This window comes from Thalassophryne amazonica, chromosome 4, assembly GCF_902500255.1.
Source record: "Thalassophryne amazonica chromosome 4, fThaAma1.1, whole genome shotgun sequence".
Taxonomy (NCBI): domain Eukaryota; kingdom Metazoa; phylum Chordata; class Actinopteri; order Batrachoidiformes; family Batrachoididae; genus Thalassophryne; species Thalassophryne amazonica.
This window is the reverse complement of record NC_047106.1, coordinates 104,937,161-104,955,321: the sequence shown is the minus strand read 5'-3', so window position 1 is coordinate 104,955,321 and position 18,161 is coordinate 104,937,161. Positions and strand designations below refer to the sequence as shown.

General features: G+C 41.3%; 1 protein-coding gene across 2 annotated transcripts in view; it reads left to right on the top strand.

The window, feature by feature from the left end:
* stim1a (stromal interaction molecule 1a) overlaps window positions 1-18,161 on the top strand; it is a 178,940-nt gene that overhangs the window by 141,595 nt on the left and 19,184 nt on the right. For both annotated transcript variants that reach the window (XM_034168378.1, XM_034168377.1), the window contains exons 8-10: window positions 9,247-9,424; window positions 13,360-13,527; window positions 13,858-13,958. In XM_034168378.1, the coding sequence (XP_034024269.1) occupies window positions 9,247-9,424; window positions 13,360-13,527; window positions 13,858-13,958 (447 nt within the window). The remainder of the gene's footprint in view (window positions 1-9,246; window positions 9,425-13,359; window positions 13,528-13,857; window positions 13,959-18,161) is intronic.

Here is an 18,161-nt window from a genome sequence, read left to right as displayed (position 1 = left end):
TTTCAAAATGTATTTTTTCAATCTTTTTTTATTTTCAGATTACAAAACCTTTGGCCTTGATTTAACTCCATACATGAAGTACTTTTTGACCTACAACCCCAATTCCAATGAATTTGGGACGTTGTGTAAGACAAGATATTTAATGTTCAAACTGATAACTTTTATTGTTTTTGTGCAAATATTTGCTCATTTTGCAATGGATGCCTGCAACACGTTTCAAAAAAGCTGGGAGAGTGGTATGTTTACCACTGTGTTACATCACCTTTCCTTCTAACAACACTCTATAAGTGTTTGGGAACTGAGGACACTAATTGTTGAAGCTTTGTAGGTGTTGCTTGATGTACGACTTCAGTTGTTCAACAGTCCGGGGTCCGTTGTCATATTTTGCGCTTCATAATGCGCCACACATTTTCAATGGGCGACATATCTGGACTGCAGTCAGGCCAGTCTAGTACCCACACTCTTTTACTACGAAGCCACGCTGTTGTAACACGTGCAGAATGTGGCTTGGCATTGTCTTGCTGAAATAAGCAGGGACGTCCCTGAAAAAGACATTGCTTGGATGGCAGCATGTGTTGCTCCAAAATCTGGATGTACCTTTCAGCATTGATGATGCCATCACACGTGTAAGTTGCCCATGCCACGGGCACTAGCATACCCCCATACCATCACAGATGCTGGCTTTTGAACTTTGCCCTGGTAACAATCTGGATGGTCTTTTTCCTCTTTTGTCCAGAGGACACGACACCCATGATTTCCAAAAACAATTTGAAATGTGGACTCATCAGGCCCACAGCACACTTTTCCACTTTGCGTCTGTCAATTTCAAATGAGCTCGGGCACAGAGAAGGCGGCGGCATTTCTGTATGTTGTTGATTTATGGCTTTCGCTTTGCTTGGTTGAGTTTTAACTTGCACTTGTAGCTGTAGCGATGAACTGTGTTAACTGACAATGGTTTTCTGAAGTGATCCTGAGCCCACGCGGTAAGATCCTTTACACAGTGATGTCGGTTTGTAATGCAGTGCCGCCTGAGGGATCGAAGGTAATGGGCATTCAGTGTTGGTTTTCGGCCTTGCCACTTACGTGTAGAAAGTTCTCCAGATTCTCTGAATCTTCTGATTATATTATGGACTGTAGATGATGGAATCCCTAAATTCCTTGCAATTGAACGTTGAGAAACATTGTTCTTAAACTTTTGGGCTATTTTTTTCCCGCAGTTGTTCACAAAGTGGTGATCCTCGCCCCATCTTTGCTTGTGAATGGCTGAGCCTTTTGGGAATGCTCCTTAGTATATCCCCAGTCATGACACTCACCTGTTTCCAATTAACCTGTTCACCTGTGGAATGTTCCAAACAGGTGTTCTTTGAGTAGGGAGGGGTGTTATTTCAAAAATTTTGCATGGAATATGGAAATATACATGGAATAAACCATAACAGTATAATTTTTGGGTCATTTGGTTCCAAAACACCATATGGACGGAGCATTTGAAAATTTCAAGTAACGCGTGTGTCGTATATGTGCTGTTGATGTAGAAAACCACTCTTTTGCTTATAATTAGTTCATTGTGGCCATGTCATTCTTTACATGTGATGATTATACTCAACTGATGTTACTGAAATAAAAACTACATAGATTTTGATTTACAATTGATCCTAACATATGTACTGAAATTAGTTTTTTTGTCAATTACTCTTTAAAAAAAAAAAAAAAAAAAAAAAAGATAGAATTATTGTTACTATAGAAGTTGAATATAAACTTGTGGTCAAGCAACATTTGGAGCCAAATTTCAAGTCTCTAGGTGCAGCAGTTCTCAAGATATGACATTTTCGTCTACTTTTGGTGATTTTTGAACCCGATATCTTCACTGGCTCAATCCATATGGGTTTTTGGAACCAAATGACCCAAAATTGATCCTGCTATGGTTTATTCTGTGTATATTTCCATATACCATGCAAACATTTATAGATTTACAATTTTTTTGAAATAACACCCCTCCCTACTTTGAGCATTGGTCATCCTTTGTTGCCCCTATCCCAGCTTTTTTGAAATGCATTGCAGGCATCCATGTCAAAATGAGCAAATATTTGCACAAAGACAAGTCTATCAATTAAATATCTTGTCTTTGTGGTGTATTCAGTTGAATATAGGTTGAAGAGGATTTGCAAATCATTGTATTCTGTTATTTCCATTTCACACAACGTCCCAACTTCAGTTGTGGACTCAGATCTGGTCTAACTTGGGGAAATCACAACTTTATTTTCAGAATTCAGGAGATGCATAAAAAAATAGCATGATCAAATCTTTCACCTCAGATCACAGACTAGAAAAGGCACTTGAGGTTTGTTGGACAACCTAATTTTCACCCATTGCTTGCATTTTGTGAATGTAGCCTAATTATTTGTCACAAAACTGGGTGACTCGTTGAACACAGTCACTTAGTAACTGTCCTTTTTGGGGGGGGGGTATCAAAACAGTGATACTTTAAGGCATCAGGCAGTTGTTGTCATTATACTCAAGTTTTGGAATTTGGTTTGAAGTAACTCATTGTAAAGAACATAATGTGTATAAACAATGAACAGAATTGTTAGGCATAACTGAAGGCTAAGGCTGTAATCTTGTTCCACTTAATACTTAAAGGAATGCTGGGAATGTGCTTTAAACCATGGACTGTTTCATCTGATTCCATTAAAGGATATAAAGGATTTAAAGGACACACTGCTGCATCTCTTACACACTGCTGCATCTTACACACACTGCAGTGATTTTTATTTATTTATTTTTTTTAAAGATCATCAAAAAATGGAAGAAAATTGGTAAGTTGATGTCAAGGCTTTGTTAGCACACAATTATTTAAAACTTAACGAGGGAAAAACTGAAATAATTCTGTTTGGCAATTCCCGCTTTGACTTGGGACCTCTCCAAAGTTTTGTGCGTCCCAAAGTCACCAGCCTTGGTGTCACCATAGACAGTGAGCTTAAACTTGATAAACAGGTTAACGCGGTTTTAAAATCGAGCTTTTTTTTACCTTCGTCTTTTATCAAAAGTGAAACCTTTAATCCCTTTTAATTTGTTTGAACAAGTTATGCACACTTTGATTTCTTTTCGTTTAGACTACTGCAATGCACTTTATTCTGGAATTAGCCATAACGCACTTTCCCGACTGCAGTTAGTCCAGAATTCAGCGGCTCGACTTTTAACAGGGGCCAGAAAGCGTGAGCACATTACCCCAATTTTGGCTTCTCTGCACTGGCTCCCTGTACGTTTCAGAATTGATTTTAAGATACTTTTGCTTGTTTTTAAAGCTCTGAATGGACTGGCCCCGCAATATATCAACTGCCTCCAGGTTTACACTCCAGCACGAGCTCTGAGCTCTGAGGGCTAGTCCCGGCTCATGGTGCCTAGGACGAGACTTAAAACTCGAGGGGACAGAGCCTTCTCCGTGGTCGGTCCCAGACTCTGGAACGCTCTGCCCCTACACGTCTGATCTGCTCCCACTGTGGAGTGTTTTAAGTCCTGTCTTAAGGCCCACTTTTATTCCTTGGCTTTTAACACCGCGTGAGTTGTACGGTCCTTGTGTCTTATTTTATTTTTATTTAATTGAAATTTATTGTTTTATCATGGTTTTATTTATTTATGTATTATTTTATCTTATCTATTTTACTGTTATTATTGTTATTACTATTTTGTGTGTCTATGCTTTTGCTGTGCAGCACTTTCGAGACTCGAGTCTGTTTAAATGTGCTTTATAAATAAAGTGGATTGGATTGGAAGTTGATGTTATCAAATTATAGAGAATTACATTCACCTCTTTCAGCGCAATGCTGCAGGTGAATGTTAAAAGAGCAGAACTGTTTGTGTTTAAGATAGCTTAAAGTGGTCACTGCAGTGGTGCCGAGGTGATCTTTGAGTCAGGAAAGTGTTTTTTTAGAATGTCATGACTGTATGGAACATGCACTGCTGCCAGTCTTTGCCACATCCATGACACCACAGAACTGCCCTGGGTTATAAGTGGCACCCACCTAGGCAGGCAACTGGTCCATACTCACAGCTCTAAAGCAGCCACCTGTCTGCCGCATCCAGGTGAAATGTGGGCATCAACTTGGCCTTCTCCAGTCACTGGGATCCTTCACCTTCACGCAACTGGATCATGCACAAACATTGTGCCACATGACCAAACTGTCAAAGGTGATGCTCCTTCACCATGCAAGTAGGAGAGTATGCTCTGACCTATAAGTGTGGGGGAAAAGTGGTAAATATGGCTGCTTTTTATTATTGCTTTCAAAACCACCTCATGAAAGCTCCCCCCCCAGTTTACAATTTCAAATTGTGCAGTATGTAGAATAATGGAAACCTGCATGGAATCACATGTACATCAGCCTATATAACCTGTGTGTGTGTGTCAGATGTGTAAAGCATAGTTATGGAACTTTACCATCAAAATAATTATTTTAAAATTTCTGTATTACTCCCATAATTTGATGGTGAATATAATTATGATTTCCCAACTCAGCCACATGGGTGTGCAGCCGGTACACTCTGAGTGCCGGTCCCAAGCCAGAATAAATGAGTAGGATTGCGTCAGGAAGGGCATCTAGTGTAAAACAAGCCAAAATAACCATGCACAGTACAATTCAAAGTTCCATACCAGATCAGTCGAAGCCCAGGTTAACAATGACTGCCACCGGTGTCATTGCCCAACAGGGTGAAGAGGAGGAGAATGTCTCCACAGACAGTGGGAGAAGAGGAAAACAAGAAGGGTCGAAGTGAGATTGAGGACTTTGAATGTTGGCAGTATGACCAGTAAAAGGAGAGTGCTGGCTGATATTTTGTAGGGGAGAAAGGTAGACATATTGTATGTGCAAGAGACCAAGTGGAAGGGAAGTAAGTGCAGGAGCATTGGCGGTGGGTTCAAGTTGTATCATGGTGTGGATAGGAAGAGAAATGTTGGGGTCATTTTAAAGGAAGAGTATGTTAATGTGTAGGAGGTTAAGCGAGTGTCTGACAGAGTGATGTGTGAAATTGGAAGGAGTTATGATCAATATCATCGGTGCATATGCCCCACAGGTAGGTTGCGAGACAAAGGAGAAAATAGATTTCTGGAGTGAGTTAGATGAGGTGGTGAATAGTGTGCCCAAGCATGAAAGAGTGGTGATAGGAGTGGACTTCAATGGGCATGTTGGTGAAGGGAACAGCGGTGAAGTAATGGATAGATATAGTACAAGGACAGGAATGTGGAAGGGTAGATGTAGTGAAAAAAAGAATTAACTTAATTGAATTGTTTCAGTTGGTAACACCTGAATGAATTGTTACCAGTTGAAACTTTTCACGTTGATTCAACTATTTTCTTTTTTCAGTGTGGTAGTTGATTTTGCATAAAGGATGGAAATGGCTGCGGTGAATACCTACTTTAAGAAAAGAGAGGAGCACGGGGTGACCTATAAGAGTGGAGGAAGGTGCACACAGGGGGACTACTACATCCTTTGTAGGAGATGCACACTAAGAAGAAATTGGAGAAAAAGAATTTGGTGAAAAGAATTGGGATAGTTGGAGAGATGAAGAAGAAAGAAAAGAAAATGGCAAAAGCTAAGGAAAAGGGCTGTACAAGACATTGAATAGTAAGGAAGGAGAAAAGGACTTGTACTGATTGGCCAGACAAAGGGACAGAGCTGCAAAGGATGTGAGCAGGTGAGGGTGGTAAAGGATGTAGATGGCAATTTACTGACAAGTGAGGATGGTGTGTTGAGAAGGTGCAGGGAATATTTTGAGAAGCTGTTGAATGAAGAAAATGAGAGAGAGAAAAGGCTGGATGATTTGGAGAGAGTAAATCAGGAAGTGCAAGAGATTAGTAAGCATGAAGTGAGGGCAGCTGTCAAGAGGATGAAGAGTAGAAAGGCAGTTGGTCCAGATGACATTACAGTGGAGGCATGGAAATGTCTGGGAGAGATGTCATTGCCGTTTCTAACCAGATTAAGTAAAATCTTGGAAAGTGAGAGGATGCTTGACTTGTGGAGATGAAGTGTGCTGGTCCCTACTTTTAAGAACAAGGGTGATGCGCAGAGCTAAATAAATAAAACGAGCAATCAGAGATGTCTGACGTCCGGATCCGGATCACCTCCAGAATATGATCAAGTCTTCCATGCCTTAATATCTGTCTGTGGTGCAAATTTGGTGAGAATCTGTGAAAGTACTTTTTTAATGTAATTCTTCAAAGCCTATATAAAGTGAAATCTTTATCCAGAATCTGGATAAAATTTAATGGAGTTTTCCATGGCCTAGTATCTATTTGTGGTGAAAATTTTGTCAAAATCTGTGCAGTAGTTTTTACATAATTCTGCTAACAGACAGACAGACAGGGATATTATGTAGAGTGCAACAGATAAATGTATAGGCTTTTTAGTCTAGTTCAGAGACCACAGGTCTAGCAGAGGCAGATATATTAAACAGTCTAATGGCACCGGGCAAGAACGATCTCCTGTACCGTTCCCTTAGGCAGTGTGGTTGTATGAGTCTGATGAAGCTGCTCTTAAGAATGTTGAGTGTCTTATGGAGGAGGTGGGAGGTATTGTCCTCATTTGCCAGCAGTTTTGCCCACATTCTGTCCTCAACCCCTTCAGGGTGGCAAGCTTGAAGTCAACAATAGACCATGCCTTTTTGTCCAGTTTATTCAGTCTGTTGGTATACAAATAATGAATGTTTGTGAGTGCAATGGTAAGAATATTTCATGAGGTGAAAGATGAAATGTTCTATTTAACAAGGCAAAGTAGCATAGTGTGACAGCGGTGAGATGTGCAGTAGGAATGATGTTCTCATTCAAAGTGGAGCAGTGAGTCCTTCATTGTTTGCAATGGTGATGTACAGTTTGACGGATGAGATCAGACCGGAGACTCCATGGTGCTGTGATTTTTGCAGATTACGTTGTGATCTATAGTGAGAATAGAGATCAGGTTGATTCTAGCCTGTAAAGGTGGAGATATGCTCTGGAGAGCAGGGGAATAATAGTAGGAGCAAGACGAGCAAGGAGCATGTCTGTGAATGAGAGGGATTTCATTACAATAGTGTGATTACAAGGAGTTGAAGTGGTGAAAGTAGATGAGTTTAAATACTTGGCGTCAACTGTCCAAAGTAAAGGAGAGTGTGGTAGAGAGGTGAAAAAGAGAGCTCAGGCAGGTGGAGTGAGTAGAGAAAGGTGGCAGAAGTGTAGTGAGACCAGTTGTGTTGTACAGCTTAGAGATGGTAACACTAACAAAAAGACAGGAGGCAGAGCTGAAGATGGAAAGATTGAGATGGTTTGGACATGTGCAGAAGAGGCACCCAGGGTATACAGGGAGAAGGATGCCGAGGATGGAGCCACCAGGCAGGAGAAGAGGGAAGCCAGAGAGGAGGTTTATGGATGTGCTGAGGGAGGACATGCAGGGGGTTGTGGTGACAGAGGAAGTGAGATGGAAACAACTGATATGCTGTGGCGAAACCCTAAGAGGACCCTAAGGAGCAGCCAAAAAGGAAAAAGAATGTAATTGTCATCTCCTCCCTCATACTGTCACCAATGATTAACTTAAAATGCAAAGTATTACTAAGATGGTTTCAATGATTTTTTTTTTTTTTTTTTCTGCTTGTCAACTAATTGTTTAAATATTTCTTCCTTAATACTGTAGAGTTGATGTGTGCTGATACTGGAGGTCAGTATGTAGAGTACTGTTGTACCTCTTCTCTGCATTGTCTTTTTGGCAGCAGAGGGAGAAGAGAGTGGTGTGTCCTCTGTCTGAAGTTATGCCTTTGAGCCTGATCCCCACTGTCAGCTGCTCTCTTTACTTATATTGAAGTTAATCCTGTTCTGGTGTCAAGTAGCCTGTCCCAGCCATGACTTTTCAGTTGGGAGTCAGTGGGCGGAGGCTTTAACCTGTGTTGGATTTCATTTCAACGCTGCTCCACCCAATCACTGCCTCTATTAAGCATGAGTGTTTAACATGTCGCTTAATTGTGTAGACGGTCAACCTGTAAAAAATACACTTGATAAGCAGTTATGATGCATGTTTTTTCGGCATTAATAGTAAGTCTTTCCTGACAATATTCATTTTATTCTGAGTTTATACACACACACATGTGTGTGTGTGTGTGTGTGTGTCCTGTGAGCCGTACAGGCCAGTTGATAAGGCAGTTGGCGTCTCCTCGTTCTCCATAGCATTGCAGCTCTGCTCGTGCTTTCGAATCATCGCTGGCAGAGGTCAGGGTCATCAGTATTAGCAAGACATTTTCCACAGCTCGCTGTCCGGATCAGGTTTCATTTCTCTACTTCTTTTCTTTAATTGTTGTGATAACCCAGCAGGAAGACGGTGCTGCTCCCTAGTGGCTGAAAGATCATACTTAATTTAGTTCTTTCCAGTTGAAACATTTTAAGAATGTAAAAACATGTTTGTGTTGTGCTGCACTTCAAAAATTACAATTTTGGCATCAGTTTTAATGACAGCTAGTAATCATATTGTGCACTGTGACACTCAAGCTTGACAATTCAGAGGTGGAAAACAGTGAGTAAAAGTCCTACCAAATATTGTTCATCCACACACTGATCTAGCCGATTATAAATTAGTTCAACTCTTCATGCAGGTAGATGAGCTAATCAGTGAAATCACCTATTTTAGGAGCACAAGCAGAAGCAATACATGGTAGCAGTGAAACTGGGGTTTTCCTCCTGTTAGTTTACTTTGCACAGCTATTTTTGTTTTTAGTTGCATATTTCTGCAGTGCTGTTACGTGTCACTTGTTCTCGTGTGAATTGTTTTACACACTAGCTTAAAATGGTGTCTTGTGCCACAAATGTTGATGTAATGATTGGAGTCAAGCCCCTCTCCCGAAATCAGGATTTTGTTTGAAATAGACTCTTCTGTGTATATCCCACAAACATGCCGCCATAGACATGTTCAGCATACAAGGGGAGCATTGGCTACAACACTGTACAATTCTAAAATTACACAATGACAACTGTTGCTATCTTTGGCTGTCCTCTCTGTGATGTCTGTGTGTTTTGATCTCTGTAGCAACAGACCTTTTAGTTTCTGCATGTTATCCATTATTTCCGGTGAAATATGAGCCACGTGCTGCAGCACATAAACATGCATATTTATGGACTATGCCAAGCCACACATTACCACAATGGTACTGTTGGGTTAGATGTTTTGGATTGACCACATGAAACAGAAAACTGTACCACTGTTGTATTGAACTTTTAAATTTGTTTTTATTTGATCTCAGGTTGCAGATAGCACAGGAGGAGCATCGCACTGTTGAGGTAGAGAAGGTGAACTTGGAGCAGAAGCTGAGGGATGAGATCAGTGCAGCCAAGCAGGAGGCTCACCGCCTGAGGGAGCTGCGTGAAGGCACAGAGAATGAATTGAGTCGTCAGAAATATGCAGAAGAGGAGCTAGAACAGGTACAGTCTTGAAAAATGTGCGGTTGTGTAAATCAAGGCATGCAGAAACACTGTATAGGTTTAAAGGTGATTCTGAAAATGAATAAACAGTGGGTTATCTTTTAGGGTGGTAGCTGTACATAATTAAAACTGTTGGACTCATAGTAGCTGCAGTTTAAAGCCACCCACCAACATGTCTGTTAGGATTGGTGAACGTCATCCTTACCAGTCAGGTTTATCTGGAGTAGGACCATTTTGACAGTGCTATTATTTAAAGGCATTTTCTGCACAATCGTTCAACTCGTATGCTAAAATAAGTCCTTACACAATATGATTGTCAGATCATTCTCTCCTTTAAAGTAATGTAATTGAGAATTTTCCAGTCATTGTGGAAATTTGCATCCAAATATTTTCCAGAACTCCCTCCGCATATACTTTCTGCATTGTAATGAGATTAAATTTCAATGAGGCTTTTAGATTAGGTTAAAAAACTTTATTAATCCCCAAGGGGAAACTTAACTGCCACAGTACAGTTCATATACACACGCACAGACTCAGTTTTACTCGTGGTGAACGTTTCCAGGTTATTTTTGATAACATACATCAGAATCCAGGTATTTGTTCTATTCAGTTTCATTCCCAAACAGTTGCTTGTAAAATCGTTTGGAAACGTCTCTGATGAAATACCACACTGGACATTAACTTTGACATTTTCACATTATGATCCAAGACTTAAGGGTTATTGTTGCTTGCCGCAACATGTCCACAAAGCCGAGAAGAGACAACGTTCTGACTTTACCGTGAGCTGCATGCTGCGTAGCACTGGTACCACAGTCTCTTGTGCAAAGAGACTGGTAGCGTGTTTTTGAAAACATGGCTGTGATTGGTCCATCTGATACGTCGGCTGCTATTGGCTATCATGCCATGCTGTGTAATTGGCTGTGGCGTAACCGCCGAAAATGTAAGTTGGTTCCACTCCTCCAGAGACTGATACCAGTGCTACGTTGTAAACAAAGGCTGCAGCCCATCAGACAGCCGTGTGTCTCAACCAATCAACAAAATGTCAGAATCCTGACTAAAAGTCACGTGACCAAATAACCTGATACCGAATCTTTTGCCTTGGCTGGAGAAGTGGAACCAACTTACGTGCTGCGCTGAAACAACAAAACAAATTGATGAAACGTTGTTCCTTCGCAAGATGATTTAAAGTTCATCAAAAGATGGAGCTGGTTTGAACCAAGCAAGCGAACTGACTATTTTTTTTTTTATCGCTGTTTATACAGAAAAGCGAACACTCCAGTAAATCTTTGATTTTATGTTTCAAAAAACTTCAAATTGTTTGCATGCAAAATTGAGCCTGCTAAATCTGCATTTTATGGTTCTTCTGGACATAGGCCTTTTTGAAGTTTTGAGTTGGAAAAAATCAGAAACATAATGGCAGATTCATAAGTTTGAAAAGAGGGGAGTGATAACATTGTGAAGAACAAGTTAAGATGGTAGCGGGTAGAGGGAAAAGGAAGAAAATGGCTTTTTTTTTGTCTGTACTTTTTATATTTGTTAAGCCTTGTATTATGTTCAATTTTTACATCGATTATGTTGCAGGTCATTTTGACCTGTACTGTCTAAATCCACTCAAAACAGTCAAAAAACAAAAATGAAAAATACCAGGTTTTAATAGCAACTTAATTTTAGATGATATAAACATTTAGGAAGGTGACATACATTTTTAATTCCAGCACTACATTTAAGGGGTATTTAGTTAAAGTTAACACTTTAGTGAACACTCATTTTTTTTCTTCATTTAACTTGCGCCATTTTCTCAGATTTTCAGTGTTCAGCATTTTCAGGGTTCTCCAGACAGAATGTAACTGTGCTTTCTGCAGATGTAATTCTTGCATTTCACCAAACCAAAGACTGGTTATCGTTTCTTTTTCTTCATGAAATTTTGTGGCTTTTCCTCATCTAAGGTCATTAACTGGTATGTAAAATCTGGACACTTTGATATGTAGTGGAATGTCTGTGCAGTTTATATACAAAGATGATGTTGTGAGATATTTTGGCACTGGCACTTTAATGTGAGCTGTTCAGATCCAAAACAAACATGTCTCTTTGATGTGCTCAGAGATGCGTCATTGTGCATTACAAGTTGCGCAATGTGTCAAATGACGAGGGTGAAAAATTGACATTAACCCATATATACAGTGAGGAAAATAAGTATTTGAACACCCTGCGGTTTTGCAAGTTCTCCCACTTAGAAATCATGGAGGGGTCTGAAATTTTCATCTTAGGTGCATGTCCACTGTAAGAGACATAATCTAAAAAAAAAAAAAATCCAGAAATCATAATGTATGATTTTTCTTTTTATAATTTATTTGTATGTTACTGCTGCCTGTATTTGATCCCCTACCAACCAGCAAGAATTCTGGCTCACACAGACCTGTTAATTTTTCTTTAAGAAGCCCTCTTATTCTGCATTTTTTACCTATATTAATTGCACCTGTTTGAACTTGTTACCTGTATAAAAGACACCTGTTCACACACTCAGTCACTCACACTCCAACCTGTCCACCATAGCCAAGACCAAAGAGCTGTCTAAGGACACCAGGGACAAAACTGCAGACCTGCACAAGGCTGGGATGGACCACAGGACAACAGGCAAGCAGCTTGGTTTATTAGAAAGTGGAAGAAACACAAGATGACTGTCAATCTCCCTCGGCCTGGGATTCCATGCAAGATCTCACTTTGTGGCGTAAGGATGAGTCTGAGAAAGCTCAGAACTACACAGGAGAACCTGGTCAATGACCTGAAGAGAGTTGGGACCACAGTCACAAAGATTACATTAGTAACACATGATGCTGTCATGATTTAAAATCCTGCAGGGCAGCAAGGTCCCCCTGCTCAAGCCAGCACATGTCCAGGCCCATTTGAAGTTTACCAGTGACCATCTGGATGATCCCGAGGAGGCATGGGAGAAGGTTATGTGGTCAGATGAGACCAGAATAGAGCTTTTTGGAATCAACTCCAGTTACCATGTTTAATCGTGAACAGACAATCGTGAAGCATGGGGGTGGAAACATCATACTCTGGGGGTGCTCTTCTGCAAAAGGGACAGGACGACTGCACCGTATTGAAGGGAGGATGGATGGGGTCATGTATTGTGAGATTTTGGCAAACAACCTCCTTCCCTCAGTAAGAGCATTGAAGATGGGTCATGGCTGGGTCTTAAAGGTATGACAATGACCCCAAACACACAGCCAGGGCAATTAAGCATGGGCACCGTAAGAAGCATTTCAAGGTCCTGGAGTGGCCTGGCCAGTCTCCAGACCTGAACGTAATAGAAAATCTTTGGAGGGAGCTGAAATGGAGATCTGTGTGGAGGAATGGGCCAAAATCCCTGCTGCAGTGTGTGAAAACCTGGTGGAAAAACTACAGGAAACGTTTGACCTCTGTAATTTTAAACAAAGGCTACTGTACCAAATATTAACATTGATTTTCACAGGTGTTCAAAAACTTATTTGCAGCAGTAACATGCTGATAAATTATATAAAAAAAAAAATCATACATTGTGATTTCTGGATTTTTTTTTTTCTAGATTACATCTCTCACAGTGGACATGCACCTAAGATGAAAATTTCAGACCCCTCCATGATTTCTACGTGGGAGAACTTGCAAAACTGAAGGGTGTTCAAATACTTATTTTCCTCTCTCTCTCTCTCTCCTCTCTCTCTCTCTCTCTCTCTCTCTCTCTCTCTCTCTCTCTCTCTCTCTCTCTCTCTCTCTCTCTCTCTCCATATATATATATATATATAGACAGCACAATTAAAAAAAAATCATTAAAATTCAATAAAAGCATGATCTACAGCAAAGGAATAACAACTAAAAATTAGAATAATGGAAAGTGTGTTTGTGTTTCTCTGTGTTCCACATGATGTCCTGCTGTTCGCTATCTAATGTAGGTGCGCATGGCCCTAAAAAAGGCAGAGAAAGAACTGGAGTCACGGTGTAGCTGGTCACCACCAGAGGCTCTGCAAAAGTGGCTGCAGCTCACCCATGAGGTAGAAGTGCAGTATTACAACATCAAGAAGCAAAATGCTGAACGGCAGCTCATGGTGGCTAAAGAAGGGGTAAGCACATAACAGGTCAACTACCCATTATTTGAGTTAGTGCTACTTCTGTGTAGCTAGTACAGACCATTCTAAATGTGAATATTTCAGAGAAACCTTTTGTTTTAATAAACAGTAGCCTGTTTTTCAAAGTATTTTGCATTTTAACCACACTTTTAAATATTAAAGTATACCATTTTAATTCATTCTGATGTAGGATCCTAAATAATAAACTGTTATTGTTCACAGGAATAATATGAGTGTGAAGGCCCCTTAAAGGCAGTCTGTCAGTAGTGTCAACAAAGCAGCATAAAGATATTTTATATATTTATTTTGTCCTCCCTTCCACAGGCAGAGAAGATAAAGAAAAAGCGGAACACTCTCTTTGGAACTTTCCATGTAGCTCACAGCTCATCACTGGATGATGTGGACCACAAAATCCTGGCAGCAAAGTAAATCAGAAATTGATGTTGCATACACCTTTCATTATGTATTATATTTCCTTTGCTCGTAACAACAGAAGTCTTGCATAGCAGAAATGTAGATGAGTGGGTGAGTGAGTTGATCCCAGCCCACTTGTGTAGACATAAACTCAAAAGCAATAAGAGCTATCTTTCAACTTAAAAATAAAAATAGTGCATAATGAGGCTGAATTGATTAGTATGGTGTGAACTTTGATGCACCAGATAAATGTCAGTCAGTGTTGTTTTGTCAATGTAGTATTCCATAGATATCTGCTGTGTCCTTGACATTAACATCAGATAACAATCAGTATAAAAATTCTCAACCGCTGTCAGAAACACAATGCCTAGTATGTGAGCAAATGAGAAGAAATGTCTGTAGATAGTGCTAAAAAGTCACAGCAGAATCAGATTTATTGCCAAGTAAGCTCTCACATACAAGGAATTTGATCTAGTATCATTGGTGCATAAACAACAATAAAAGGAAAAATACTTCTGTAATGGAGATGTACAGTACCTTTCAGTGCAGGGATGATCAATTTGTACTTTGTGGGAGTGGGGTGGGGGCTGGTTAATGGGGGTCTCTGGCATTATTTGTAAGTCTGCCTGCGGACAAAAATAAGCTGTTTTTGTGTCCTGAGGTTTTAGTCCTGACGGACTTCAGCCATCTCCCAGAGGGGAGGGTGACAAAAAGTTGGTGTCCTTGGTGAGAGGGATTGGCCACTATCTTCCTTACTCACCTCAGGGCCCTGGAAGTGTACAGGTCCTGTAGGAATGGCAGATTGCAGTCGATCACCTTCTCTGCTGCCTGGATGATACGCTGCATTCTGCTCCTGTCCTTAGCAGTGGCAGCAGCCTACCAGAAGGTGATGGAGGAGGAGATGATAGACTCAATGATGGCAGTGTAGAATTTCACCATCGTTTTTGGCAGGTTGAACTTCATTAGCTGTCACAGAAAGTACATCCTCTGTTGTGCTCTCTTGGTGAGAGAGCTGATGTTCAGCTCCTACTTAAGGTCCTGGGTGATTGTGATCCCTAGTTAACGGAAGGACTCCACCATGGCGACTGGGGAGTCACACAGGGTGATGGGGTTGACTGGGACTGGGTTCTTTCTAAAGTCAGCAACCATCTCCACTGTCTTGAGGGCATTGAGCTCCAGATTGTTCCATTTGCGCCAGGACACCAGGTGATCGATCTCTCCCGTCTGTCGGCAGACTCGTCCCCATGAGAGATGAGTCCAATGAGGGTTGTATCATCCGCAGACATGAGGAGCTTTACAGACTGGTGACTGGAGATGCAGCTGTTGGTGTACAAGGAAAAGAGTAGAGGGGAAAGACCACAGCCTTGGGGGGATCCCGTGTCGCCGACCAAACGGTCCCCTCTAAAAATTGTCCGCCTTGTCTTCACTGCACCTTTACTGTGCATGCATCTGAGACTGACTCTGAGCGATCAGAGGGAATAATGTGATTATTAACCATCAGGTGACAAAGTAAAACCTCTTAAATCATTCTAAAGTCAGTTTTAAGCAGAAACAAGGCTGTTTTAAGCAGAAAAAGGAGATAATTGGTGAATCCCTACTGATGGTCCAAAGTGACGTAGGCGCAGCAGCAGCACGTCAGACAGACGTGCTGCTATGGTGTCTGATCGGTCCCCTGTCTTTTATTATGAGATAATGCCAGATTTATGTAGAAATGGTTGTTGTATAAAACCTTCAGATATCTCTCACTGAGATAGATGACGACGATGACGGAGTGCAGTCTTAAACATAAATGAGGTGATAATCAGTAAATCACTGCTGATACTTAAAAATGATGCTGCTGACACTCAAAAATGATGCATGCACAATGAAAGCAGGGCAGACTGATTTTTTTTTTTTTTGGGGGGGGGGGGGGGGGGGGGTGTTAAGTCAGCAACCGATACTGATGGACCATGTGTTGGAGACGTGCCCCCCAGCTTCACATGCTGCCTCCTGTTGGACAGGAAGTCAGTGATCTACCTGCAGGTGCAGTCAGACACGCCAAACTGAGAGAGCTTGCCCTGCAGCAGGCCTGGGATGATCGTACTGAAAGTAGAGTTGAAGTTCCCTAACGGAATCCTGACGTAGGTTGCTGGGGAGTCCAAATGCTGGAGGATGAGGTGGAGGGCTGTGTTGACAGCTTTGTCTACTGACCTGTTGGCTCTGTAGGTGAACTGCAGGGGATCCAGGTGAGGGTAAGAGATGGCCTTGAGGTGTGTGAGGACAAGGCGCTCCAAGGTTTTCATCACCAGAGAGGTCAGGGCGACGGGTCTGTAGTCATTAAGTGCTGAACTTCTTTGTTTTTTGGGGATGGTGATAATGGTGGAACCCTTGAAGCATGCTGGTACCTGGCATGTATCCAGTGAGGTGTTGAAGATGTCTGTGAACACTGGGAACAGTTGGTCTGTACATAGATGAGGAGACAGTCAGGTCCATCTGCTTTGCATGGGTTTTGCCTCTTGAAGAGCCTGTTGACATCTCTCTCATGAATGGAGAGAGGGTTGATGGGGGGGGGGGGGGGTGCTGGTGGGTTGGAGCTGTTTGTCGTTGGGGATGGTAGTAAGGCTGTCCCAGATCTTTGAGTTCAGCTCATGAAAAATGGGAACAAAAACAAAAATGCTGCATTTATATTTTTGTTCATTGTACGATAAACATTTAGCATGCTTCTAAAAGTCAAATATTAATATGAACAACATTTGTGTGTTGTTTTGCATGACATAAATTTTCAGTATCCCAGAAATGCTGAATTCATTAATGGACGGAAAAATTTGTGTTATTGCGTTTCCATTTATATAAGAGAATAAGAATCAAATTTAAACCCAAGTCAGGGCTCCTGAGAACTAAAAGTGATATTGTTAACTTAATGAACAGTAAGTGTCAGTATCAGTTTTTGTTCATGTTAAGACCCTATCAGTTTATTATAAAAGCACAAATTGCTGAAGTTAAAATGTTTTCAAAAATGTAGAGATAGAACAGTAACAATCCAATGCAAATGTGATTTTTATGGAATAGTAATAATAATGTATTCTAATCCATGTGACAGACAGAGGCCTGTTAGAAAAGTATCCGACCTGACGGAATGACGGAAGGACTGGAGCAGCGCTACTGCATCAAATTTTGCCAGAAACTGGGTGACAGCCAGGTGGAAACCATTTGGAAGATTCAGACTGCTTTCTGTGGCTTTTCAGTTGTGTGACTATCCGATAAATCGTGGAAGAGGTGGGCATCATTTTTCAGAGTCCAGCATCTCCTGTGAGACTTCAACACGGAGGTGCTTTTGCTCCGCCGTTAGCAGCTTCAGCACGAATTTTACCACCACTCTTTTCATGGCCAAATCTTCTGTCACAGTGGAATGTGCCGAAAAAGTGCTGATGTCCACCTCTTCCACAATTTCTCGGATAATCACACGACGGTCTCGCATCGCCACAGTGTTCACTTTGGAAATGACCTGGTCATTTCAGCATGTTGATGGCCGACCGGAGCGCGGCTCGCTCTCCACCGTTGTGCGGACATCTTTAAACCGGTTGTACCGCTCCTTAATCTGTGTGATGCTCATAGCATCGTCACCGAAAGCCGTGTGAATCTTCCGAATGGTTTCCACCTGGCTGTCGCCCAGTTTCGGGCAAAATTTGATGCAGTAGCGCTGCTCCAGTCATTCTGTCATTTTCCTTGCAATGAAAACCCACCGAGAGCACAACACACATCCTCACATAAAGGCTGCTTGCCAGCAAATGACGCAATCGACAGGCATGAAAAAATTCACGCATGCGTACGAAGGTTCAAGGTTGGCTCATGCAAGCACATGTGATTCAAATCCATCAGATTTTTGCAAAAAAAAAAAAAAAAAGGTCGGATACTTTTCTGACAGACCTCGTATTTTAGTTCTGCCATCTTCCCAATGTGGTTTTTATCACTAAAATGAGCAAGAAAATGGGACTGAGAAGTAGCTCTCTTTTAGCTTAGTAATTGCACCAGATTGCAACAAATTGCATGTTGTATTTCCCTCAGAACCGCCACTTGCTGCAACAGTTCCAGTGTCATGACCCCCCCCTCAAATTGTTTCCATGCAAACTCTAGCCTGCTAAATTTTCATTTTATGGTTCTAGACACAGGCTTTCTAAAGTTTTGGGGTGGAAAAAGATCAGAAACATAATGGCAGATTTCACAGTTTTGAAAAG